At 56.8% G+C, this 25,323-nt stretch overlaps 1 protein-coding gene across 3 annotated transcripts; it reads left to right on the plus strand.

The window, feature by feature from the left end:
- Positions 1 to 983: 983 nt before the first annotated feature.
- KCNC4 (potassium voltage-gated channel subfamily C member 4) lies at positions 984 to 24,264 on the plus strand. Of its 3 annotated transcripts, none has more exons than XM_069573713.1 (4): positions 984 to 3,083; positions 14,195 to 15,131; positions 17,100 to 17,303; positions 23,089 to 24,264. In XM_069573713.1, exons 1-4 carry the CDS (start codon positions 2,415 to 2,417, stop codon positions 23,142 to 23,144), a joined length of 1,866 nt encoding a protein of 621 aa, XP_069429814.1. In that variant the 5' UTR covers positions 984 to 2,414; the 3' UTR covers positions 23,145 to 24,264. The 3 variants fall into 3 exon arrangements, with proteins under 3 accessions (XP_069429814.1, XP_069429810.1, XP_069429807.1); XM_069573709.1 differs by having other exon boundaries at positions 23,151 to 24,264; XM_069573706.1 differs by lacking the exon at positions 23,089 to 24,264 and adding an exon at positions 19,662 to 19,899.
- Positions 24,265 to 25,323: the final 1,059 nt, after the last annotated feature.

The following is a 25,323-nucleotide window of genomic DNA, read 5'->3' on the forward strand; positions in this document are numbered from 1 at the left end:
TACTGGGCTTCTAACCTTTCCTCAGAGCTATAGCCAGATGGTGCCCAGGTGTCCCGGGAGGTGTGTCAATCACCTTGTATTTCTGCTTTAAAATCCTTCTTACAGTGATCTGGACAGATATGGAGAAGGCTTGGCTAAAACTAAAAAAAAAAAAAAAATCATTAAAAAAGAGGACTAAAGATGTGGAAGAGTTCTAGACTTAACAAATAAAAACAAATGAATCTGGACATTGCTTTTGGATTGAAGCCAATGCAGTCAGGCTAGTGCCTAATATTTTGGATATGGCAGCTTCTCAATCACTTAGCAAACAGGTTCTCAGAGGCAGGCACTGTGGGAGCTATCAAGATGAAAAAGCAGTGTGGCCTGTAAGAGCTCAGGGTTGGAGAGCAGAGATGTGACAGAAAAAGGGCAAAGTCAATTTGCAAATGAGTGAAACAGTAGAACCTGGAGGGAATCACAAGGTGTGGCATGGACGCTTTCTATGCGCCCCCTGGGACAACGATGAACCACGGTTTTAACCTAACGATCTTTCAGGGCCATCTGCCCCACACCCGTAACAGCGCCAGGACTACGCTTTTCTTCCACCCAGAACAGGAGCTGCTTTTCTGTCCAAGGCCGCCGGGCGGGGGCTTCGGTGACCGTGACAGAGGCCAGCATCAGGACGACGGGGATCTTGGACCCAGTTTGGGGCGGAGTCGTCAGGAGGCCCTAACAATGTCTGGGGCAGGAGGGGGCAGCCTCTTCCTAGCGACACTGTCTCTCCACTCTTTCCTCCGCACCACCCCCCCCCCCCCCCCAGCCGCCAGTCGGCCACAATTAAACCGCAACAAAGCGATCGGCTAGATCGGGAGGAGGAAACGCGAGCGGCCAGAAGGGACAGGCGGAGGTTAGAGGTCAGAGGTCGAGAGCGCTCCGGTGGCCGCGGGACTGCAGTGGGAGGAGCTGCGGGTTCTAGGAAGGCGGGGAGCGGGGCCGAAGGGGGCGGGAGAGGATGGCGGCGGAGGCGCGCAAGAGCGGCGCGCAGGCGGCGAGGGGGTTACGCGCCTGGCTGAGCTCGGCTCGGCTCCGCTCCGCGGAGGAAAGCAGAGCTCGGCCGCCGGGGCCCTGCAGCTAGTCTGGTCCGCCCGGAGCCGCGCCTCGCCCACCCCGCCCCGCGGAGGGCGCGCCCGAGCGAGGCGGGGCCGGGAGGAAAAGGCGCCAGCGGAGTGGCGTCCGCTGCCAACGCCGGAGGGAGACGGAGAACCCTCGGAGCCGCAACCCACCAGCGTGGAGGCAACCCCCGTTCCTAGGCCACCTCTCTCCCGCCCCCTGCTGCGGGCCAAGGCCAGCGCCCCGCCCAGAGATGGGTAAACGCGTGGATGGCGTGGCTCCCAGTGCCGCCAGATCGCAGGAGCCCGGCGCCGGGGCGCTGCGCTGAGGCTCCCTCTCGGCGCAGCCCAGGAAGCCTGCAGGTGTCCTTGGCTGCTCGGCCGCCACCCGGGAGACTCCTTCACCAGTGCCCAGAGCCCTGTTCCCTGGAGCTGCCCCGCCCCCCCAAGCTCGGCGCCGCGCAGGACGCCCCGTCTGAGGCCCCCCCGCCCCGGCACGGCCCCCGCAGCGCCCAGCCCAGCGCAGCTCCCCGCCGCTGTCGAGCCGCGGACGCAGGACCAGAGGCTCGCTCCAGCGGGCGCGCTTGTTTTCCTTCTGCCGCTTCGCCCTGCGCAGCACCCGCCTGTCTGAAAGCCGCGTTCCGCCCCGCCCGCCATCCGTGCCCTGCGCTGGATTTATGAATGGGGGGAAGAGGCCACATGCCGCCGCCGCCGCCTCTTGTTGACCGCACGCAGCCCGGGCCCGCGGAGCTCCGGCTACCGTGAGAGCGCCGGCCCGGCCCCGGTAGCCGCTCCCAGGACTTGTTGCTGCTGCGCTGCCGCCGCTGCTGCGGCGGGGAAGCCGGCTGCTCCCGGGCTCGGCGCGGACTGGGAGCAGGAGGGTGGCCCGTGTGGGTGTGAGCGCGCGCACCGCCCGGACCCTCGCAGTGCGCCCGGACAGTGCACTTCCCGGTCTTTCGGGAGGTGAAGGGGGGGCGTGTCCCGGGCCTCTAGCGTCGGAGTGCCTCGGGTCCTAGCGGGGGTAACGTATGTGTGCTTGCCCTACTTCCCCGGGCGCCTCGCTTGGGTCCTCAGATCTCCGTTTCCCCTCCTGACTCCCTCCCCGGCGCTGCCAGCCCAAACCCCAACCACCTGTGCACCCGAGAAATCCAACTCCTCTCGCTCCGTGCCCCGGGGGGGAGGCAGGGGCAGGGCCACGCCGCAGAGGGGGCCGCCGCTGCCTCCTGCCTCCTCGTCTCCTCCCCCTCCCCCGTCTGACGCTGCCTCCTCGGGAAGGGTGTTTGGAGGGCAGCGGCCGCCCCAAGCCGAAGCCCCGCAGCGCTTCTTATGATCAGCTCGGTGTGTGTCTCCTCCTACCGCGGGCGCAAGTCGGGGAACAAGCCTCCGTCCAAAACATGTCTGAAGGAGGAGATGGCCAAGGGCGAGGCGTCGGAGAAGATCATCATCAACGTGGGCGGCACGCGACATGAGACCTACCGCAGCACCCTGCGCACCCTACCGGGCACCCGCCTCGCCTGGCTGGCCGATCCCGACGGCGGGGGCCGGCCCGAGTCCGATGGCGGTGGTGCAGGCAGCAGCTGCGGCGGGGGCTGCGAGTTCTTCTTCGACCGGCACCCGGGCGTCTTTGCTTACGTGCTCAACTACTACCGCACGGGCAAGCTACATTGCCCCGCCGACGTATGCGGCCCCCTCTTTGAGGAGGAGCTCACCTTCTGGGGCATCGACGAGACCGACGTGGAGCCCTGCTGCTGGATGACCTACCGGCAGCACCGCGACGCCGAGGAGGCGCTCGACATCTTCGAGAGCCCGGACGGAGGCGGTGGGGGCGCGGGGCCCGGCGACGAGGCCGGCGACGACGAGCGGGAGCTGGCCCTGCAGCGCCTGGGGCCCCACGAAGGAGGCGCGGGCCCTGGCGCGGGGCCCGGGGGCTGCCGCGGCTGGCAGCCCCGCATGTGGGCGCTCTTCGAGGATCCCTACTCCTCCCGGGCGGCCAGGGTGAGTGGCAGGAGCCTGGGTCTCCTCTCGACCGAGACTGACTGACTTGACCACCACCTCCCTCCCAAATTACCTTACTTTACATGGGGCCCCTTGGAAATTATACCCCCGCACCCCGCACCCCGCCCCCTGCACGCTTCAGGAGAGTGCACCCACCTGATTTACTACTTGGACCTAATCCAGCTCCTGCTTTAAGGCATCCCCCCTCAAAGCGAGTAGACAACCCGTAGCTGCGCTCTTGCTTTTCCACCCCCTCCTTCCTGCTCAGGCGGCGTCTCTACGTCTACCCCCAATTCCTCTGAAGAACAGAGCCCTGGAGAGCTGGAATGAAGCCTTGAGCTGGGGTCAGGCAGGATTTGGGGCGATGGGAGGGAAACTAGGGTGTAAGTGGCAGATCTGGCAGATTCTGGGGTTTGCTCCTTCCTTGTGTCCCATATCATAGAAACCCTCCCGGCGGCTCTGTGTGCTAAGAACTGTGAGTTCTAGAGAAGGGGCCTCAGGCTTCAGCTCTTTAGCCATAATAGGCAGAACTGGGACCCGAACACCCAGTTTGGGAGAGTCCTTCTTTTTCCGAAGAAGCAGCAAGCAGGAAGAGCAAGATAAGTCAAGATGCCTGCCCCAAGCTATGCCCCTGAGGCTTTCTGGACACTAGAGTTGTCCTGGCCTCTGCTGGGATGAGGGGAGAGTCAGACAGGAAGAGCCTAAGGTTCTGGGCCCTTCGGCTCCTACAGGCAGTGGCCAGCCACAGGCTGCCTGGTGATGATCCCAGATTTGTTGCTGCTGCTTTCTTCCTGCTGCAGCACAAATTGGCTTCCCAGAAAGCCCTGGTTCAGGTTACTGCTTGAAATAGGTGATGGGGATGGATGGGGGGGCAGGAGGAAGTGCAGGTTGATTTAGGCAAGATCTAGTCCCTTCCCACCACCCCCTCCTCAAGTCAATCCACTTTTCCCTAATCCTTTTAGGTGGAAGGGGGTGGTGGAGAGGTAGGCTCAAGCATCTTAAAAAAAAAAAAAAAAACCTGAAGGATGGCTTTAGATTCTCTAAAAAAAAAAAAGAACCCTGGAGGTTAGTGTCTGATCTCAAGCCTGGCTGGGGTCTGTCTGGGAGACTGAAGACCAACATGATGCGTTGGATCTGGGTGTGGGGATGCTCTCCTGCGTCGGAAGCTGGTAGTTAGCTCTGGCATCCCAAGTTGTCACATTAATGAGTCTCAGAGCTCTGCCGCCTTCCTCAGCACCTCTGGTGCTAGGCCTCAACAGTCATGGAAGGAAAAGTTCCACTCCCCCCACCCCCAGGGGAAAGCAGGAGATTGGGAAATGGGGCTGCAGGGAGGGGGGCAGGCTGGCATAAATGCTCTACCAGGGCACATGCATCTCCTGTGTCTAAGAGGAGGGAGGAGCAGAGGGGTCAGCGGCTGAGGCGTATGTCCTCAGGCAACCGCTGAAAGGCAGGGGCTGGTTTCAGGACAGAGAGCAAAGCTAGGTGCCATCTCTGTTTCCTCCCCTGCAACCCTGAGACCCGCTCAGAAGGTGAGGGCTCAGTGAGGCCCTGGCAGACTGTGAATCCCACGAGCTTCTCATGCAGTCCTCTAGCCCTGCTGGTGTCCGCTTTCAGCTGTGTGCATGGTGAGAGGGGTGGGGAGGGGACAGAGACAAGTGCAGATCTTTTAGGTTCTTTCAAAGTTGGCAGTAGAGGAAGGAGGAGGCTGATTTAACTTGGTGGAGTTGGGGAAAAAGAGCATGCCAGGGAAGCAGGAATGAGATGAGATGCTTAGGGGCCCTATTTCTGAACATCCTGGGGTCTCTGAAGACTTTTTGCCTACTCAGTTTCCTCTCCCTTGGATTCCAAGGGGCTGTACCCTCAGTGCATTTATTTTGCCCTTAACTCACTGCCGAGTGGCCCAACTGGGGCTCTGTGAGTAAGCTCAGAGCCTGGTTAGCCTCTAGAAGTCCTCCATGAGCCCAAGATATTAATACTTGGCCCTTTTGATATATCAATAGAATCACAGCAACCAGGGCAGTCCAGTTGAGGTCAGAAGTTTTGGGGCTGGGCTGGGTAAGTTCTTCCCACTTAACAAAGAAACCAGGATTCAGAGATCCTTATCACAAACAATTAACTAATAAATAATAGAACCAGCAAACCACCCCACACAGCCTGCCTTTTGGTTGTTAACACTGATGCACAGAGCTGTATGGAGCTCATGCCAGAAGGGGCTTGTTTCCTACAGAGGAGCACAAGCCAAGGCAAGCCCTTCAGCTGTTTGGGACACGCAAGTGAGAGTACAAAAGTTTAAAAAATTAACTGATAGCAACTGCCATTTATTGAGCACTCCATGCAGGTACTTTGCATTAATCCTCCCAGTAAACTACCAGCGGAGGTATTAATATTATCCTTATTTAATAGACTTAGGCTGTGAGATGGCAGACGACTTCTCTTGGGTCACACAGCTCGAGAGCGGTGGGCTAGGACTCAAAATCAGGGCTCCCTTACTCCTCAGATGATCACATGCTCTTGTAATCATGCTTTTGAGGTGGCTCATTTCTTACTCTGGTCTGGGAGGTGTTCCAAGGTTCTGTACCTGCTGTAGATGACATCAGAAAACGCAGGGGCAGATGGGGACGTCAGAAGGGACACTGACTCAGTTACGCTCCCAGGCCTGAGGTACAAGGTTTCTGGGGCTGTGTTCTCCTAGCTCTATTTACCCCAGGCCAGTAACACGCCCCCCACATCCCCACAGTGCTGTCCCCTGGGTCTGTGTGCATACCTTCCCTCCCTCAGGCCTCTTCCTGCTGTCTCCCTCATCCCTGGATGGGGGCTTCCAGGGCCAGTAAGGGTAGAGGAGCCTCCCTCTGACCCCGGGCATCTCCCCGAACACAGCAGCTGGTCATTTGAGTAGCGCGTTATGACAGAAGCAAAACAGATACAAACGGAAAATAAACTGAGATGATTATGGGAGGCTGTTGCCTAGCTACGGGCCTGGCCCACAGAGCCTTCCCCTTTGGGCTCGCCCCACTCCCTTCGCTGCCTCTGGGCCCATGGGTGGCTGCTGCTGTGGTACTGTTCCCATGGCCTGACCTGGGAGCAAGTGCAAGGGGCGGGCTTGTCTTGGCCCCATCTGCCCACTGCCTGCGATCTAGGCAGAGGGAGGGCTCAGCAACGGTGGGGGTGGCTTCCCAGACTGTAGGGGACCAGTCGGGGTTTGGGCAGCATCCAGAGTTCTAGAATCAGGCCTTCCTCCTTTTCTGACAGCTGACATAAGTCCTGATGGATGGGACCCCGGGCTGCTCACCTCCCTTATCCCTGTTCCCAGAGGTCCCCAGGGCTGATCTGGCTTAAGTCCAGTTACTGGCCTTCTTAAGGATGATAGTCCTCCTTTGGGTAAATCAGTACCTGTTTTGAGTTTTCTCATGATGTTTCCCTTCTAAGTAGAAGGGGTTACCCCACAGGATTCTCCTGCAGCCGGAGCTGGGGTTTCACATCCCCTAGGCATCCACTGTGTATCAGGTGCCGGCACCTGGGCCTCTTTCTGATATCTGACCCATGTGAGGCAGGGAGTATTAACCTTAGCTTACAGAGAAGGAAACGGAGACCAGAGGGGCTTGTTGAAGGTCACATAGCTGGTGGTAGAACTAGGATCTAAGCCCAGATCTTGGGCATCCCTGTGTGTGCTTGTCCCCTGCCTCTGCCACCTCCTGGGGCTCTGCTTGGAGAGGACCTCTGACTTCAGGAGGCCCTCTGCTATCCTCCCATCCCTTCCTTTACATCTCCTTCTGAATTAAAGCCCCATCTCATTGCTCCCTAGAGTTGCTCACACCTGAGCTTGCTTGCTGTTTCTTTCCCTCACTGTGGGGCTTTTATAGGACAAAAAGAAAGAAGGCTTGGTTGAGAGAGGAGACCAGGTTTTCCGTGGCCTGGGCAGAGGAATGAAACCAAGGCCTTCTAGGAAGGAAATGCAGAGCTTGCTTCCTGCTCACCTTTTCTGAAGGCCCTGACTTCTCCTGCCTGGATGTTGCCTGGTACCAGCCACTTGGTGGGCATGACAGGCTTCTAAGTGAGGCCAGATTTTGAGGTCCCCATGCCCTCTGGGTGAGAAAGGGCTAGGAACCTGAGTAGGAGGCTGGGTGCCCTGGCTTCCATAGCACCCCTCGGAGGACAGTGCCAGCACGCCCCAAGGCAGCCCCTCTGCCTCCTTCCCAGGAGCAGGAGCTGTGTCAGGCCAGAGCCTGCCTCCCACCCTCACACCTGTCTCTGCCCTTGGGCAGCCTCCCAGGCTCCTCCCGGGCTTGTTTTCTGTTTTCCTCTCTTGTTCTGAACAGACCAACATTTGTCTCTGAACATCTTGTCTCTGGATGATGAGGTGTTTCTGTTTGTCACCGTTTGGGGTGGGGTGTAAGGTAGGGGAAGGGATAAAATAAACTCGGGCTATTTTGGAGAGTTGGGGGATGGGCAGGCATGAACAGAGTCAGGCAGCTGGGCCTTAGGAACCAGGAGCCCCCAGGCCCCACACCTCTGCCACGGTCAGTGTTGACCTGGGATGCTGGCACCAGGGTATGCATGCCATCTTTGTTCCTGGGCAGCCAGCCTGCCTCAACCTGACCCAGCTCCCTGCTGGGGTATTCTTCCAGCTGGGTGAGGTTACCTGCCTCTGGCAGGGGTCCCCATCAGGCAGCAGGCTTGGCCCACCTTGGAGAGCCACAGGGTCTGAGAGCCCAGGTGCCAGGAGGGATTCCTGGGCGCCCCTTTGTTATCTCTCCTCATGACAGGCTCCTTAGGACCAGGAGAGGGAGCAGGCAGGCAGTCACCTTGGCTTTAGTCATTCAGAAAATACTTACTGAGCACGTACTACATGCCAGCTACCAGGGTGGCTTTTATAGAGATGAGTTAAAGGTGGGCTCTGTTCCTGAAGAGAGCCAGGTCAGGTGGAGTAGGTGGCGGCCAGAGAAAATTGAGCGACAGGAAATGGTAAAGATAATACACATATATCATGAGAGGGGCCGCAGTAGTCTTAAAAGATGAAGTTCAATAGGAGGTGAGGGGAGAAGCCACACATCCCACCACTGTGTGGGATTTATTGCTTTTGGAGGGGGGCTGGTATGCAGGGATGTTTCAACAAGGAAATATTAATAGAAGTTAAACTGGGTAGGCCCTGCGTGATAATGACTTAGCTCCCTTAAATAATTTTTAGAAGGAAGCAGGTTATAAATAAATATATAAATAAATATTCAATGTGGGTAGTGCTTAAGCATGCAGAGTTAGAGAAGAAGGGAATTTCCTGGCCAGGAGACCAGCCAGAGCAGAGATCGGGCAGCATGGGACAGGAAGTCTTCAGGGGCAGGGGCGTTCTGGTGGATGGGCAAGAGCCTGGAGTCACGTTTGTCTGAATAAGTTCTTCGCCAGTGATCTGGGCTGGACTGAATTCCTTCTGGTGCTGGGACTCACCAGCTCTGGGCAGCTCAGTGGCCCTGAGTGCCCCCCAGGTGCTGACTTGGCAGACGGTGGGCATGGTAGAGGCTGGTTCTGACACTGGAACCAGAGGGTCCTGGCTCAGGACAGGAAGGCCCAGGGCAGCCTATGAAGGGAGAGGAGCAGGGGGCCTTTGGCTGGGGCCCGGGCATCATAGTACAGGCCCTCATCCAGGAGCCCAGGGACAACTCAAAGACACCTTGCCTGGGCATCACAGTACAGGCCCTCACCCAGGAGCCCAGGGACAACTCAAAGACGCCTTGCCTGGGCATCACAGTACAGGCCCTCACCCAGGAGCCCAGGGACATCTCAGAGGCGCCTTGCCCGGCGGACTCCCTCTCCATTCCTGCCTCTGAGCCCCCAGGGCTGCCCACAGCCTTTCCAGTGCTGCCTGGGCACCAGGATCTTGCTTCCCCAGAAGACTCAGCTCCACATCCATCCCCTCAGATCTTCCTCTGCAAGTGTCTTTGGCTGTGTTCTCAAATTCTCTTCTCCTACACTTCATCCTTAATATAGGTTTTTGGGCATGAGTCTTCTTGTGTTTATCTGTCCATCTGTCTCCTTGGCCCTTCCTCCTTGGGCTCCCCTCCCCTGCTCCTGCTGATTGTAGTCAGTTCCCAATGACTGGTGTCTGTCACCTCCTCCCCACCCCCACCGACCCAGCCTGTGCCAGATTTCTGAGCCACTCTAGGCTCTGTGCTAAATTTTACAAATATCATTTCTTTTAATCCTCGAAACAACCCTATTAGAGAGGTACTCCTCTTAGCCCTTCAGTATGCTATAGCCTCAGGGCCTTTGCACTGCCTGTTCCTGCTGCCTCTGGAGTTCTGCTGGGTCTTCACCTAACTTGCTCTCTCACTTCTTCAGGTCTCTGCTTCCATCACCTTGGCACTGAGGCCTTGCCTGACCACCCTATTTGAGATAGCTCCCCCACCCTCTCACTTCTTAACCTCCTTTCTCTTTTTTTCTCCCTAACACTGATACCATCTGATATACTATATTTCACTTATTTATTTGTTGACAGTCTGAGGGGCAAGGTGTTTTGCTTCCTGCTGTTACACAGCACCCAGACAACTCAAAGACACCTTGCCTGGGCATCACCCCTGGGTGAGGGCCTGTACTGTGATGCCCAGGCAAGGCATCTTTGAGTTGTCCCTGGGCTCCTGGATGAGTATCTGGCACATAGTAGGTACTCAATTTTTCATTTTATGAACAAAGATCCTAAGGCTCACAGAGATCAAGAAGCTTGCCCAAGGCCTCCTGGGCTGTAACTGCAGAGCCAACTTGCACCCAAAAGTGTGTGACTTTACATAGTGTGTGTCCTGCATTGCCAAGGACAGTTGTGGAATGAGCTCGATGAAGGACTCTGGTCACAGGGGTGGCCCACCAGCTGAAACAGTTGGGTGTCAGGGAGCAGATGGGTCCCCAACAGGATACAGTCGGCCAGTGCGAGGGGCCCAGGAGGGCAGGAAGCTTGAAGGAGCAGGGTGCTCCTTCACAGGCTAGGACCCTCCTGTCCAGGGGGGATTGAACCTCCTGCATCCTCCCACCTTGCAGGAGAGGGGCTGCTGCTGGCCAGACCAGTTCACACGGGCGGCTTTCCACCTGGACAGTTTTAACTTCCAGCAAAATCCATGCCCTCTGTCCCCAGGCAAGGGAAATTAGGGACAACTTTGGCCATGGGAACAAGGCAAGTTGCTTGTCCCCAGGCCTCGAGTTTCGTCATCTGTAAAACAGCAGAAAGGACGTTGAGTTCAGTGACCTTCTAAATCTCACTTCTGAAAAGCAAAGACTTTGTGATAGTTTGGGTTCCAGATCCAACTTGTCCTCAGAAGCTGCAAGGGGGTGTTCGCAGAGGGTCCCCTGCCTCCCTCGGCTCTGTTGCCATTTACTGAGGGCTCACTGTGTGCCAGGCACATGCTGTGTCAAAGCTCACTCAGTCCTGCAGGAACACCGCTAGGGATGCTAGTACCGTCCCACTGCGTAGCAAGGGAACGCGCACAGAGTGCACGTTCTTCAGTCCCAGCTCCCTGAGGCCACACAGCCCCGCATGGGGCAGGGGCCGATGGGCAGTGCTCTGAGGAAACCTGCTAGCTGGCAGAACGGCCCAGGGTGGGGGTGGAGGGGCTGGATAGGAGGCTCAAGTGTGAGGCCTTGACCTCTAGGTTGGGTAGTGCAGCTGCCTCCTCCCTGGTCCCTTTAATGTCCCAATCAAGAGTTGCGAGAATGGAACTTCCCTGGTGGTCCAGTGGTTGAAACTCTGTGCTCCCGATGCAGGGGGAGTGGGTTAAATCCCTGGTCTGGGAACTAAGATCCCGCATGCTGTGCAGTGCGAGCAAGAAAAACAAAAAAATCACAGACCAAAAAAAGTGCTGTGAGAAAGACAGCAGTATCCTTGCCACCAAAGGGCAAAGGCTGGGTGAAAGTAGAGCCACCACTCACAACAGAATTTGGCTTGGGGAATAATTTGGGCCCTGAAGGGGAACCTGTAACCCCGGGACCCAATATGGGGCAACCTGCCCGAGCACAGGCACCCATCAGGGCTCAGCCTCAGCTCTGCCTGTCTCCTTGGGGAGTGAGTGCTTTCTGGGACCAGCCTAGAGGGGCCACATGGGAGCCTGAGGCCCCATGTAGGTTTCATCAAAGAGGGTTGTCCCACCTTTGGACAAAGGGGCCAAGAGGAAAGATCTGTGAGTCAGGGGACCCAGCCCCAGCTTACTCCTCACCAAGTCCTTTCCCTGTCTCGTGCCTCTGTTGGCCCTGAGAGGTGGGCACATGTGGTTCCCCTTGCTCTGTCCTCACTCTCAGAGAGGAGCAGGAGGGTGGAAGTAAGTAGATGGGCTGGGTCAGTGTTTTTTTTAAATAACGAGTGACCAGTGCAGGAACTGAGGGGCGGCTGGCACCCGCTGGGCCTGCCGCAGAAGGAGCCCATGGGACGGAGTTGAGGAAGGCACCTTGGCTCTTCGGGTGGGAGAGGGTCCCAGCGCCACAGCACCCTTCTTCCCCTCCCCGCTCTCCCTGCACCCTCTGCTCCGTCCCTTGGCAGCTTTTCGTGAACTTGTTTATCCAAATCACTAATTAACTTCATGTTGGGCTCCCAGGTGGGCCAACTCTCCTGGCTAACATTTCCTTCTGAGAGTGCAAGCTTCTGCTTCCCAGGCTTCCTGGCAGAGATGGGATATGCTGACCCCACCCCTCACCCCCGCCTCTTATGCTTGGGAGAGCAGTGCCAGGACTCGGGGTTCCTGGTGTCACCACAGCTACTGGGCATGTGCCTCCACCAGCTCATCTCTGGATGGCCATGAAAAACCTATGGGCTGGAGCTATTTGCCTAATGCCCATGTCAGCCGTATTGTCTTGATAGCTCACTCCTCATGGGAAGAAAAATGAAACCAGACAGGGAACTTGAAATTCACCTTCATGGGGAGAAGTAGACAGAAGAAGCTACAGAGTTGTCAAGTGGGAAAGCATGTCTGTGGTCTGCTAATCTGCTTCTCCTAACTTACTGTATCTGGTCAACCTGTCCATGCTCAAGGGTAAATAAGTCTTAGCTTAGTGTGTGGTGAGTGTCTGTCCCAAGTCAAAGGTATATGTTCTAAGGGTGAAATTATCAGTCATCTGCGAGCTGGCTGGGAGAAGTATTAATAATTCAGATATGACTTTCCTGGGTTTAGGAATTGACCCTGCCTGGAAGGTGTGAAAAGAAAGTAAATGGTGCTGAGTTCAAATGTGGTTTCCATCTCTTGAAGGCTGTGTGACCTTAGACAAGTATATATAACCTCTCTGATCCTCAGCTCCTCCTTTGGAAAATGGGATAATGGGGCCTACCTCATAGGGAAGGCTGAAGGTGATAACACAGAATGCCCAAGTGTGTCAGGCACAGTATAGAGAGCTAGTGAATGTTCACCCCCAAAGTTCCCGTCTCAGACCCATTTCTGCTCCAGAAATCCTTGGAGGCACTATCTCTTGCGCATTTTCCCAGCTCATGAGCTTATGCGTGCTCAGTTGTGTCCAACTCGTTGTGACTCTGTGGACTGTAGACCACCAGGCTCCTCTGAGGAATTTTCCAGGCAAGAATCCTAGAGCGGGTTGTCACTTCCTACTTCAGGGGATCTTCCTGATCCAGGATCCAACCCCTGTCTCTTACATCTTCTGCACTGGCAGGAGGATTCTTTACCACTAGCGCCACCTGGAGAGCGCCATTCCTTCTATATTCCCCCTTGGTGTTTTGGTACTAAGAACAAGGTGTGTCCACCCACACCTGCAGACTCCCAGGGAGGAAAGCATCTCTGGGGAGCATCATTAGCTAGGGGGCAATGCCATGGCCAGGTGAAAATCGGAGTGGGGTGGGCGTTGGGGTTTGCCAGGTGGTCATAGGGCACAGTCTTCCCTCATGTATCTTATTTAAGCTCAGCCCTCTGCTCAGGGAGCAAACCTACCTCCACCTTCCCAGCAGGACAGGCTACAGCAGGGGGCGTGGACCCCAGCAACCAGTACCCTGACAGTGGTGAATGGTATCACATGAATAACAAATGAAGGCTCCGTAATTGGTGTTATTACACATGCATTTCATCTCCATTCATAATGATTGGACACTTAAACCCAGCCATTCCTCTGCTGAGTGCCGCTGTCATCATTCTAGCTACGATCTCGGCAGCTGTCTAGATCGGCTGTTGCCACACTCTGATCCCAGTGGGTGCAGTTTATTTTTTATTGGCGCTCAGCGTCTCAGGAAATGTCAGTTCTTGAGAAGGGTAGGCGAGCACGCGTGCTCAGTCATGTCCAACTGTTTGCAACCCTATGGACCATAGCCCGCCAGACTCCATCCATGGGATTCTTCAGGCAAGAATACTGGAGTGGGTTGCCATGCTCTCCTCCAGGGGACCTTCCCAGTTCAGGGATCGAACCTGTATCTCTTGCCACTTCTGCATTGCAGGCAGATTCTTTACTGTTGAGCCACCAGGGAAGCCTCTTGAGAAGGGACAGAGTCGATATTCTGCACCCTGTCTCCTGCCTTGGAGCAGGCTGCCTTCCTTCAAATGCTTCTCACCATCTGGGCAGTCAGCTGGGACATCCTAGGGTGAGAGACTGGCCAGAGGGGCTATGACAGGGCTTGAAGATGTGGGTCATGGCCAGAGCTTAATAGGTAGAAGGCCAGCTCCTTGCCTCTAGGTACTCCTTAATGCAGTGGCTCTCTTAACTTAGTGTGTATCAGAATTACTGGGAAGGATTGTTGAAACATTATTAGATCCTCCCCCCAGCATTTGTCATTCAGTAGGTTTGAGTAGGGCCTGCAACTTGGCATTTCTAACTGGTTCCCAATTGATGTTGATGCTGATGCTCCTGGTCCAGGCCCTCACTTTGAGGACCACTGCCTTAAAGTCTAGTTACTTGAGTTGCAGTCTGTGGACAAGCAGCCTCACCTGAGAGCCTGTTAGAAATGCAGAAGCCCAGGCCCTGCCCTAGACCTCCTGAATCAGAGTGGCACTTTAACAAGGTTCCCAGATGGCTTATATAGCCATTCCAGTTTGAGAAGCTCAGAGCACGACAAGGTTAGAGGTGGGCAGAGGTAGGCAGTAAGGCAGGATGGGGCAGCTATCGTTCTCTGTTCCTGACATAGCTGCCCTCACTCTCCTCCCTGCCCATAGGTGGTGGCCTTCGCCTCTCTCTTCTTCATCCTGGTGTCCATCACCACCTTCTGCCTGGAGACCCACGAGGCTTTCAACATTGACCGCAACGTGACGGAGATTCACCGCGTGGGGAATACTACCAGCGTGCGCTTCCGGCGGGAAGTGGAGACGGAGCCCATCCTGACCTACATCGAGGGTGTGTGCGTGCTGTGGTTCACGCTGGAATTCCTGGTGCGCATCGTGTGCTGCCCGGACACGCTGGACTTTGTCAAGAACCTGCTCAACATCATCGACTTCGTGGCCATCCTGCCCTTCTACCTGGAGGTGGGACTGAGTGGCCTGTCATCCAAGGCGGCCCGCGACGTGCTGGGCTTCTTGCGCGTGGTGCGCTTCGTGCGCATTCTACGCATCTTCAAGCTCACGCGCCACTTTGTGGGGCTGCGCGTGCTGGGCCACACCCTGCGCGCCAGCACCAACGAGTTCCTGCTGCTCATCATCTTCCTGGCCCTGGGCGTGCTTATCTTCGCCACCATGATCTACTACGCAGAGCGCATCGGCGCCAGGCCCTCCGACCCGCGGGGCAATGACCACACCGACTTCAAGAACATCCCCATCGGCTTCTGGTGGGCCGTCGTCACCATGACAACCCTGGGCTACGGGGACATGTACCCCAAGACGTGGTCCGGCATGCTGGTGGGGGCGCTGTGTGCACTGGCCGGCGTGCTTACCATTGCCATGCCCGTGCCTGTCATTGTCAACAACTTCGGCATGTACTACTCTCTGGCCATGGCCAAGCAGAAGCTGCCCAAGAAACGGAAGAAGCACGTACCTCGGCCGCCCCAGCTGGAGTCGCCCATTTACTGCAAGTCACAGGAGACCTCGCCCAGGGACAGCACCTACAGTGATGCCAGCCCCCCTGCCCCAGAAGAGGGTGTGGTTGAGAGGAAACGGGCAGGTGAGGAAAGCCACCTCTCCCGTAGTGGCGAGGGGAGCTCCCAACTGAAACTCAGTCATTGGAGTTTGGGGTTGTGCTCTTGTCGCACTGGCTACCGTAAATATAAGGCATGCCTTTAGGAAGGCACAGTATTGAGGCTGAATCGCCATTTTCTGATAGCTTCCTGAACATCAGGCTCTGTAGAATGAGTATCCCATGAAATTTAGGTTGTTATGGGCAGTGCATGGGGCTGTAAGTGAGAAGCCTGGGTTTCTAATCCTTTCTTGACCAGTGTGCTGTGTGCCCCCAAGCCAGTCATTCACCCTCTCTGGATATAAATGCCTCACCTGTAAAACAGAAATGCTATCAATATCTTACTTCCAAGACTTGGACAAGCCCCAAATGAATGACGGATATGAAAGTACTTTGAGAAGTTAAACCCACTTTACAAATATCAGTTACTGTCATTATTAGCTGGAGAGGAGGGCAGCTGTTCTCCTGAGGAGCATCAACACATGAACCATTTCTTTCCAAACGTTCGAGTCTGGTGTCTCTTGGCCTAATAAATGTGATAACGTAATGGCTGTGGGAGGCTGCCTTCTGTTTGGCACAAGCTAGATTGAGTCCTGGGCCTGGGGTTTAACATGGATGCAAGGGAACCAAGAGGGAGCAGCCCAGACAATGTTGGGAGAGGGAAAAAACTGGTAGCTGCAAGGTGGAGTAACCAGACCTGAGGGTCTGAATCGTGCTATCCAAGGATGGGAAAGGCCAGCTCAGGAAAGCTTGTTTCTACCTGAGTCAAGAGGTGAAAGGAAATTGGCTTCATCCACAGCAACACAGAGTTATGTTGGAGAGTGGGAACCCAATTGTTAGGTATGGGATGAGCTCCTGAGAGAAGTATGAGATTCCTAGTATGGGGGGTCCATTGGATGCCAGGCCACTGGGGAGCTGCTCATAAGACAGCAGCTCCTTCCGGGCATGGCTCTGGGGATAAAGTAGGACTTGTCCTTGTGGGGAGGTGCCTGGCTCAGGATATTCACCTGTGGCCTGTTGGTGGGGGCCCATCCTACATGCTGGGGTCATTCAAGGGCATGGGTCTTTCAAAGACCTTGATGGAACCCTTTAGGCTCCCCTTCTCTCCCCCACCAAAACGGTACCTTCTTCCCAGATTCCTGAACAGAAGTCTCCCAGCCAGTACCCCAGGGAGTTTCAGTTCTACCCTGAGGTCCGTTCAGGGCTCGGAGGGTAAGTTAATATCACACTGTACAAGTCCCTAGGCTTCTGTCATGCACACTTCACCTGTGGCACCATGAGCTGTGCCTTAGCCTGACCCTAACTGCTCGGTCACAGTAAGGGCATTCCTGGTCCCTGCCTTCAGACCAACTGGCCACCCCCCTTCTCTAGACCCAGGGACTCAGCTTTGCTGGTGCTGTTGCCTGTCCTGTGGAGCAGGGGTTGGGACTAAGAGCTTTCAGCAGTGGGAGCAGAATTGGAGCCTCTTCCCCTCGGGGTGAGTGGGGGGGGCTTGTCTTCCCCCAGACACAAGTGAGCCCGTGAGACAAAGGGCTCTGAATCCTTCAGGCATCAACTCTGGCTTGGAATGCCTGGTGACTAAGAGTAAGTGCCTTCAGGTGGCCCAGCAAGACAGCTGTGGAAGCCACTCTGTAAGTTTAACCCCATCAAGCCAGACACTCTCCCAGGGAATGCATACTCATCCAAGTGTCAGCCTGAGCCAGACCCAAGAAGGCAGCAGACTCTACTGCCCGCCTTGGGCTGATCTCACAGGGCCAACTTGGGGAGCCTCTGCTTTTGGGGTATCTGTGGTTCCATCTCCAGCCAAGACTGAGAGGAAAGCCAGCATCCCCCTCTTTGCCCCCAGGAGCAGGCCCACCCCCTGGTTCTGGCAGCACTCTCCCTGTGGGTTGGGTAAGTGATGCTTTAGGTCAGGGATCAGCCGTCCTGCAGCCTCCTTTCTGTCTGCCCCTTTAGATTCCAAGCAGAATGGCGATGCCAATGCAGTGCTGTCGGACGAGGAGGGAGCCGGCCTCACCCAGCCCCTGGCCTCCGCCCCCACCCCTGAGGAGCGCAGGGCCCTGCGCCGCTCCGGCACCCGAGACAGAAACAAGAAGGCAGCTGCCTGCTTCCTGCTCAGCGCTGGGGACTATGCCTGCGCCGATGGTAGTGTCCGCAAAGGTATGGCTCCCCAGGCCGGGCAGGGGGGGAGCCCCCATGGAGCTGAGTCTCCCCAGTGTCCCCCACAGAGCTTGAGGTCCCCTCCTCCTCTGAGGCCGTGGCCACCATCTCCTCTGCCTTGGACGCACCCTCGCTTTTAGGATGGGTCCCCTGGTGTTCTAGTCCGTGGATTAGAAAGGCCCACGACATCCCCAGAAGGTACACAGAGCCCCCCTACCCTCCAGGTGCCCTCCGGAAAGACAAGTGCTGGAGGGTGAAGGGACCGCAGATCAGGGTTCCTGCCCACTCCTTCCATTTGATCACCTTCCCTTCTTCTGGTTCCTGCTGTGGCGTTTAGGCTTGACTCCACAGTGTCATTGCTAGCCTTCACCTAGGCCTCCCTTAAACACGGCTCAGACTTCCTAAGTAATCCCAGGAGACTCCCAGGAGTCTCAGGAGTCAGGGTGAGAATGGGGTTCTGGTGAGAATGGGGTTCTGGTGTGAGGGTTCAGAGAGCCTGGCACAGTCCCTACCTCCTCTGTCCTGCACTGGGGGTCCTACAGCCCATCTGTGCAAGCCCCTGGGATGTGACTGTCCCTTCTAGGTAGAGCCAGAAGGTGACCAGGGGCTGGGAGTAGGCAGGGAGAGGGGGTATGTTCTGAGGTGTGGTCTGAAGGATTTAGAGAGTTCAAGGGAAAGCTGAAATTCCATCCATAGTGGAGCTAGGGGTTTCCTGGCCTGACCAAGTGGGACTGAAATGATTAGGGATTGAGGAGCGCCATGATGGCTGAGGACCAAGGCTCTCAATCCTCAGTGTTCCTTCTGCCCAGTCCCCATGATTTTGTTGTCTTTTCTGCCCTGTCCTTGTCATCTAACCTCTCTTAAAAGCCTGCCTAGTTTCAGGATAAACCCCAATCCTCACCCCAAAACAGCTGGGTATGCAGGCTACTTCTTAACTAGTCTTCTCTCAGTCCAACCCCTTTCCCCCCACTACTTCCCATCATCCCCAAATCCCAAACCAAAACAAGGTCAAGTGAGGCAGGGACAGTAGCTGCTGTAGGAATAGCCTGTGATGTCTGTGTCCCCACAAGGATGTCCCTTGGCCTGCCCAGCCCAGGAAATGTCCAGGGATATCTTCCCAGGCCCTTTCCCTGGCCTGCTCATCACCACTGTCCCCAGGGCACCCTGACCCTAACCAAGCCCTGAGAGCTATGTGTCCAGTTTTGCTGGATATGTGCCCTGTTGGGTGGCAGAAGCAGGAGCAGCAATCTGGAACCTGGATATGACCCAGCTAAATTTAGAGCTTTAAATGGATGGTGCTCAGACTACTTACACACTCTCCTGTGCTCCTGTGGTCACCCTTGGCCTCTGCGTAGCCCAGTCCTTGGGCTCTGGGTGTGCCTGTCCCTCCTGCCCGCCCCCCCAAACACACCGAGGCTTCTCCTGTGTCCTAGTTCAGACCTGGAGCCTTGCTCTGGCTGGAGAATGCTAAGTGGTTAGCATGGAAGGTGGGGTGGCAGGGACCCCACCCCCCAGGGAGGACTTGAGCAAACAGAACCAAATCCTGAGCACCCCTGTTTTCAACCAGTGTGGGGAAAGACTCAGTGGAAGTAGTGGTGTGGAGGAGGAGGCTGTGAGGGTGCAAGTCAGAGGAGAGACCCTGAGGTCCTGGGGGGCAGGTCCCGTCTGAGGAGCCCACCTGTGAGCACGCGCGGAGCTGGGGAGCCCGTGTCCCACCACCGTCTCTCTCTGGGTGCTTGTGGGGCCTGGCTGCTCTATTTTCAAGATGCCTCCACACTGCCTCTTGGCAACAAGCATGTAGCTCAGCCAATTAGAGTGACCTTCGAGAGGGAACAGGTGGGTTGCTGGGAAACAGGCCCTGCTAAGGAAGCGTGGCAGTTAGCATTGCCAAACTCCCAGTGTGCATTCGGCAACTTTACCCATGCCAGACCACGCCGCACTTCTCTGCGCTGGGCTACATTCAGGTCCAGGAGTGAGTGGGCCCAGGCCTCCTCCAGCCACCAGCACAGACACCAGTGAGCCCTATGCGGCGGAGTATGAACTCCTGGGAGGAAAGCGGTGCGTGACCATTAGGGCTTTTTAGGGTTGAGAAAGGAGGGTCCTGACGGCTGAGGGATCTTTGTGCAACTGGAGGGAAACTTACCTGGGGATGATGACAAAGCAAAGGGCAGCTGAGGATGGGGCCCTGGGGTCCATCTGGAGACCAGAGAGAGCCAGGAAGCCTTTCCCAGCTGAACCAGACCTCTGCAGCCAGCCCTGGGGCTACCTGCCCCACTGGGTGCCCGGAACACGGATCCCATGGAGCGTCTCAGGCGAGGAGCTGCACCTCCCTGATCCATGTGCCTTTTCTTCACCAAGGCTGTGGAAAGTCCCGGAGCCTAAACAACATAGCGGGAGCGGCTGGAACCAGTCTGGGGCTGTCTCCACTGACATCGCGATACAGCTCGCCCTACCCTCCGAGAAAGCCCCTGCTCGCCCACCCCTTCCACCCGCTCACCAGCCCGCCCCCTTGAGCCCACCCCCTGGACACTTGGCCTCGTAGCTGCACCCTCAGCTCTCCCCGACCCTGGGCACCCGCACACAAACAGGCACACACATCCCTCCAGCCTCATCCCTCCTGGGTCTTCGGGAGTCAAACAGGATACAGGAGAATTGAGGCCCCCAAGCCTCCTGTCCACAGCACCCAGCTCCCTAAAATGTTCAGCCCTGGAGCCTGAGAGCGAGGGGAGATTACTTCCAGGCCTCCTACCCCACTCACTCCCATTCTCAGCTGAAGGTGCCGTCACCCCTAGGACTCTGTAACTGTGTCTCTGGGCCTTGCCTCTCCCTCAGGCTCCCACCTAAATCACAGCAAATGCACCCCCATCCCTCAGGGCCTTCAACCAGTAACCAAACAGCCTGCAGTTGAACATCTCTGTCTGTCTGTCTGTCCATCCCACACTCAGAGCAACCAGGAATAAGGCTGTCCCCTGGGGTGTGGGGCACAGGCAGGTGTTCCCAAGTTGGAGCCCCAGGATAGGCGACCTAGATGCGGTCATGTCCCCCTCTCGCTGGAGCCCAGCCTCGGAGCCAGCCTCCCGTCTGTGCCCCACCCCCCTGAGCTGCGGCATCGGCATCGCTGGCCACGCTGCTCCCCTGCTTCCTCTACAGTCCTCCTTCCTCTCCTGCTCCCTCCAGCTCCCAGTCCTGCCTCTGAGTCACCTGCCGCTCCCACCCAGCCTCTGCGCTCTATATCGCTGCCAGAACCGGAGACTCATCTAATTTCTATAATTAAGTGTATTCATTTACTTAACGAGCCCAGGAGCACAACAGGTTTGTGAGTCACAGAGTGAGCAGGGGTGCACCCCGGGCAGGGGCAGCTGAGGGGAAGTGCAGGGACAGGAGCCATCCAGCCCCCACCCGCTGCCTCCCGCAGGGGCACGAAGCCACGCCCAGGGCCGCCGAGCTGCTGGGGGCCCCTCCCCAGGGCAGGCCCCCAGCACCCCAGCCAGGCTCGCCAGGATGGACTGCCTTAGCCTGGGAACTCGGAACACCTCAGCCAAGACATTTCCTGTTTCACCTGATGGGAATTAGACCTGACGGCAGAGCTGGGCGCCTGGCAATTTTTAGAGCCAGATTATGCAACTTTGTGTAGGGAATGACTAAGTAAGGCCCATGTCTGCCCCTTCCAGAATGGGCAGAGATAGGCACCGCCAGACAGCATTCGGGGACTCGGCAGGAGGCGGGGGACTCTGGAAGCCGCCCCAGAAGGTGAACTGGGCAGAAAGATCAGACCATTTCTTGGGATTGCAGGGGATAATGAAGAAGAGCATATTCTAGAAACATTCCCATTTCAGTCAATGCCTTCTTCAGCCTTGGGCAGACACAGGAAATTCTCTTCAAGGTGGGTCCTGGGCTCTCCCCGCCCTGCTGTGGTCTGTGGGGCTGGCGTCCTTTTTGCTCTCAGGAGGAAAAGAAGAAGAGCTGAGAAGATACAGGGCCATTCATGCCACTGCCCCTCAGAAGGGGACACAGACAGGCAAGCCCTGGGGAGCAGGACAGAGAGCAGGGCACCTTCTACCCTTTCAGTCCAGGCTGAGAGCCCAGCTTCTCTTCCAGTAGGATGGAAGGTCCTGCCCCTGCTGGGCTCACCAGTGCTGGGGTCCTGACTCCAACATGGACACCATGAGTGAGGTGGCTGGTGTAGCATGGGCCCTATAGCTATTTCCTCCTCTCACTTGCCTTTCTGGTTCAGGGAACTGAGGCGGCTATTTCTGTGGCAGCCCTCAAGTTGTCAGGAGCCCAAGTTTCCACGGCACCCACCGCCTCCTTCTCTCTTCCCTCCCACAGGAACGGGCATGCTCATGGCACCCCCCATGGTGGGCACAGATGTCCCTGGGCGACATGATGCAGGAGTGCCAGCCTGGGGCCCCTTGTGCCTTGGGGGGGCTGGGTGGGCTCCCACACACCCCTCCTGGCTCTCTGGCTTCTGTAGGGCTGACACAGTATTGAGCCAACAGGAACGCTGAGTAGGCTGCCCGCCCCAGCTCCCTCTCAGGGTCCTGGGAAAGGACAGAGCGAGTATGCAGGGCCCCACAGTACTCTAGGCCCTGCCTGGGAAGGTGGCCCTCTTCACAGGCCTCAGGCTTGCCCAGGCCCTGGGCCTCCCCGTTTTAGGAGAAAGCTCTGTCTTCCGCCCACAATCTGAGAGCACAGTTTGCTTTCCCTTGCCTCTGGATTTGGGCTTGTACCCATTACTTTGGCTTCTAACCATCTTCCCCTTCAGCTGTGGCCCAGCCCCTCCCCGCAGAGCAGGGCAGGCAGCCCAGGCCAGAGTTGCTACCTTTCCTGTTTGTACTAGTTGCTGCTGACAACTGTGGAGACCAGTCCTCAGCCCTCAGGGCTTCTGAGAGGAGAAGCTGTGAGCTGGAGCCAGAGGGGAGGGTGCATGGGAGTCAGAGGAGAAGCTGTGAAACAGCCCTGGCTCCCTTTTTGCAGAGCTTCCTCGGGGCAGGGCCTCATCTGCCCTGGCCAGAGAGTATCACCTCCCAAAGTCCCTGCCCCCGCTGCAGCCTCCTGCCTGCCCTGCCTGTGCCCCAGCTAGGAAGGCAGGGGAAGGGAAGGCCCAGGCCACTGCTGTCCGAGGCTGAGAAGGAGATGTCTGGAAGGGCTCACTGAGGTGTTGGGTTTCCTGCCTCCTCTCCTGAGATGGGCACATTCATCCTCCCTGAGCTTCCTCTTCAGCACTCACCCTGCAGCTGCTGAGACTCTCTTCCTGCCAGACTGAGGAAAGGGGCTGGGCCTGACATGGCAGCACACTCAGGAGCCTTCCTCACCAGCCCCTGGGACAGTGGGCTAGACCTAGGTGGTGACAGCAGATGGAACTGTGTTGAGGGAGGAGCACAGGCTTGGGCAGGCAGTGGCCTGTGGGCTGAGAGCCCCGGCAGGAACTTCCCTTGCTGCCTCCATGCCAGGCTGCTGAGCTGTGATCCCTCTCCCCACCACACTGCAGCTTTGGGGACCCGAGGGCTCCTGGTTCCTGGAGTTCATTATGTGACAGGCATGGAGCTGAGCTGTGACATCACCTATGGGTCACTGTGGCCCAGCGCTGGGTTGGCAGAAGGATGATGAAGGGCTCACCCTTTCCTTCCTGTCCCTGCTCTTTCTGGTTTCTTAACTCCAGGCCCCATGCCTTGCATCTCTGGCCTACTCCTCAGCCCACAGCGTGTGGGTCAGCAGCTGCCTTCCTTCTAACATCTCATTCTTCGTTTCTCCCTTTCTTTTGCTGAACTCCTTACCTCTCAAGAAGGCAATGTTGAGCCGAAAGCGTGCGTCCCAGTGTCTCACACCTGTGCTCTTTAAACACAGAGACCTGCCAAGACGCCCTCTCGTCCAACTATGCCCAGGCCGAAGTCCTCACCCTCTCTTAAAGCGGCACCAACGTGAGAGAGACAGGCAGACAGACAGAAAGCCAGAGGCTTAGGGCAACTCTGGAACCCAGGCAAGAATCTTTCGCTGGGAAAGACTCATATCCTTGATTGCACAGGACTGATGGAAAACCTCTCATGTGACCCTCGGGCCCAGAGCCATCGGGTCTGCTGTTCTTGTTCTGTACATTGAAGAGATATATATGCACATATAGTATCTATATTCATACATATACTATTGTGTGTAGTGCACGTGCTCTTGGTGGTCTGTCTTCTTCGTTAGGCTGTGTCTCCCCAGATCTTTGCCCTACCCCACCCCCTTTCCCTTCACTGATTCTTTGTTTCTGCCGAATGTGTGTGTGGAATATCCCAGGAAAAATACACCTGGGAACTGCCAGTCCAGCTGGGTGGTCCCAGGCTAGACTCTCCCTCTTGGGAGCATTTCCCCTGTGGGCCAGAGGCTGGTGGAAGGCCAGATTGCCCCCTGGGGTCACTGCTCCACTGGCCTCACCCCACCCCAGATTGGGGCTCTACCTCCCACCCCATGCCCCAGTTGTTGGGGGACTTCCCAGGGCTCCTCTGCAGCTTCTTCCGCTCCTTTCTCCACCTTCCCTGTGTCCTTGACTGAGGGGGTGTTTTGTCTTTTTTTATTTCTGGTTTTTTGTTCTGTCTCCTTCGTCCGTTTGTTTTCCAAAGATGCTGCTGGGCAGACGGGCAGGGAAGGGGTCTGTCTGCCCATCTGGCTCAGGGGTCTGAGAAGGGGAAGCCGCGGGCGAGCGGAGACCAGTTGCAATACTGTACTTCCTGGCTGGTGGCCAGAGGATGCGTGCAATAGCCGAGGCCAGGTGCCCCCCTTCGACCTTGGCCTCTGCCCCTGCCTCAGCCCTCCCTCCCCACTCCCAGCCCGCCCTGCCCCTCCCAGATGTTGGTCGTCCTTTTCTAAAGCTGTCCCCTCGTGCGTCTGAGGCATGCCTAGGCTGGGCCCTACCGCCCTGTCCGCATGCCCGTGACTGTCATGCCGTGCTCAAGCCCCAATAAAGACATCTGGAGCATTCTGCTGTGCCTGCTGTGTGACTGCCTCCGCCTCTCCTTTCTGTGTCTGTGGGGATCTCCCTGGCTGCCCCCCCAGCATTTTAGAAATGCATACTCCTAACCCCACCCCCACCAGGAATCACCAGCGGAGCCCAGCTGCGTTTAGAACCAGACATGAATGCTGGAGATGAAGAGTGATTCTGGCCAAGGTCACGCCAAGAGGACTAATCTGGGGCCTAGGCTCCTGGGCAGTGATCTCCACTGCTGCTACCACCCCCCGCCCCCCCTCCCCCGCCATAACGTGGAAGAAGAGACTTGTTCATTTCAGCAGTTCCACTGTATTCCTCCTTGTTTTGCAGGGGGCTTCCTCTCTTCCCTGAAATTGCACCAATTCTGTGTGGGCCGAGGCCCAGGGCATGCCACAGTTGTAATGACTGGATGGCTGATGAACTGAGGCCGACAAGGGCCTGGGGCCGCAACTGGGACTGCTGAGGGCTGGGAAGTGAACAGTCCTGGGCCCAGATAGGAGGTGGGGGTGGTGGGGGATGCTCAGATGTCATCCCTACCCTAGACCCTCCTACAGTCACACAGGGGCTTGGCTTCAGGGCTGTGCCCCCTGAGATGCTCAGAAGGCTCACAGCCAACTAATGCTCAGCTGTTGCCCTCTGGAAGTTACTGATAATTAGTGAAGAAGGGCCCAGTGTTTTTGTTTTGCACAGGGCTCTGAATTATGTAGCCTGGGCACGTATTTGCTCTCCTTACTCGAGTCAGTGGGCAGATGGGGGACCTCAGTTCAGCTGCCACTTCCCAGCTGGGTAAGGTGGGGCAATTCACTGAACCTGTTTCCCTGCCTGTAGAATGGATGTAATGATAGCACCCATCTCAGAGCCAGTGAATGTGAAGGCCTGACCCAGGGTCATCTGTCCAGGAAAGGACAAGACCTCACCAGGGAGCAGGGTGAGGTGGCCAACAGGGAAGCCTGTTCCTGAAGCAGAGAGTCAGGCTGGGAGCCTGGGCCAGCAGAGGTGAGGCAATGGCAGGCAGCCAGTTGTCAATGAAAGATAAAATCTCTCCTCCAGCAG

The sequence above is a fragment of the Ovis canadensis genome, chromosome 1 (genome assembly GCF_042477335.2).
Source record: "Ovis canadensis isolate MfBH-ARS-UI-01 breed Bighorn chromosome 1, ARS-UI_OviCan_v2, whole genome shotgun sequence".
Lineage (NCBI taxonomy): Eukaryota > Metazoa > Chordata > Mammalia > Artiodactyla > Bovidae > Ovis > Ovis canadensis.